Source organism: Aptenodytes forsteri, unplaced genomic scaffold (assembly GCF_000699145.1).
Source record: "Aptenodytes forsteri isolate BGI_AS27 unplaced genomic scaffold, ASM69914v1 Scaffold1182, whole genome shotgun sequence".
Taxonomy (NCBI): domain Eukaryota; kingdom Metazoa; phylum Chordata; class Aves; order Sphenisciformes; family Spheniscidae; genus Aptenodytes; species Aptenodytes forsteri.
The window spans coordinates 23506-24041 of record NW_008794504.1 but is presented as its reverse complement, the minus strand read 5'-3'; the positions used below and the strand labels follow the sequence as shown (position 1 = coordinate 24041).

Below are 536 nucleotides of genomic sequence, written 5' to 3'. Positions count from 1 at the left end.
GGCGGTCCCTTCTCACGGCCGTGTCCCCACGGAGGTGGTCTGGCTGTGGGACAGTCGGGTGGTCCCCAGCCCCTGTCCATTGCCAGGTCCCCATTGACATGGTCGCGAGACGGGCGGGCGGTTCCTTCTCACGGCCGTGGTGTCCCCATCGGGCTGGCCTGGCCGCGGGACAAGGGGGTGGTCCCCGGTGGTCCCCGGTCCCCTCTGACCTCCCCGTCCCCGCGCAGGCGAGTTCATCCGGGCGCTGTACGAGTCAGAGGAGAACTGCGAGGTCGACCCCATGAAGTGCTCGTGGTCCCCGGTCCCCTCTGACCTCCCCGTCCCCGCGCAGGCGAGTTCATCCGGGCGCTGTACGAGTCAGAGGAGAACTGCGAGGTCGACCCCATGAAGTGCTCGGCCTCCACCTTGGCTGACCACCAGGCCAACCTCCGCATGTGCTGCGAGCTCGCCCTCTGCAAGGTGGTCAACTCGCACTGGTGAGTCCTCGGGGTTGGGGACGTCCCCCGGCGTCCCCACCGCGGTTCCCTACCCGTGTC

The 536-nt window shown here is 69.0% G+C and overlaps 1 protein-coding gene across 1 annotated transcript in view; it reads left to right on the top strand.

The window, feature by feature from the left end:
- Positions 1-331: 331 nt before the first annotated feature.
- The window catches only part of LOC103908577 (ras/Rap GTPase-activating protein SynGAP), a gene marked incomplete at both ends in the record, with an annotated part of 23428 nt that continues 23223 nt past the window's right edge, over positions 332-536 (top strand). Inside the window, one exon of the mRNA XM_019475042.1 lies at positions 332-459. Coding sequence (XP_019330587.1) covers positions 332-459 — 128 coding nt within the window. The remainder of the gene's footprint in view (positions 460-536) is intronic.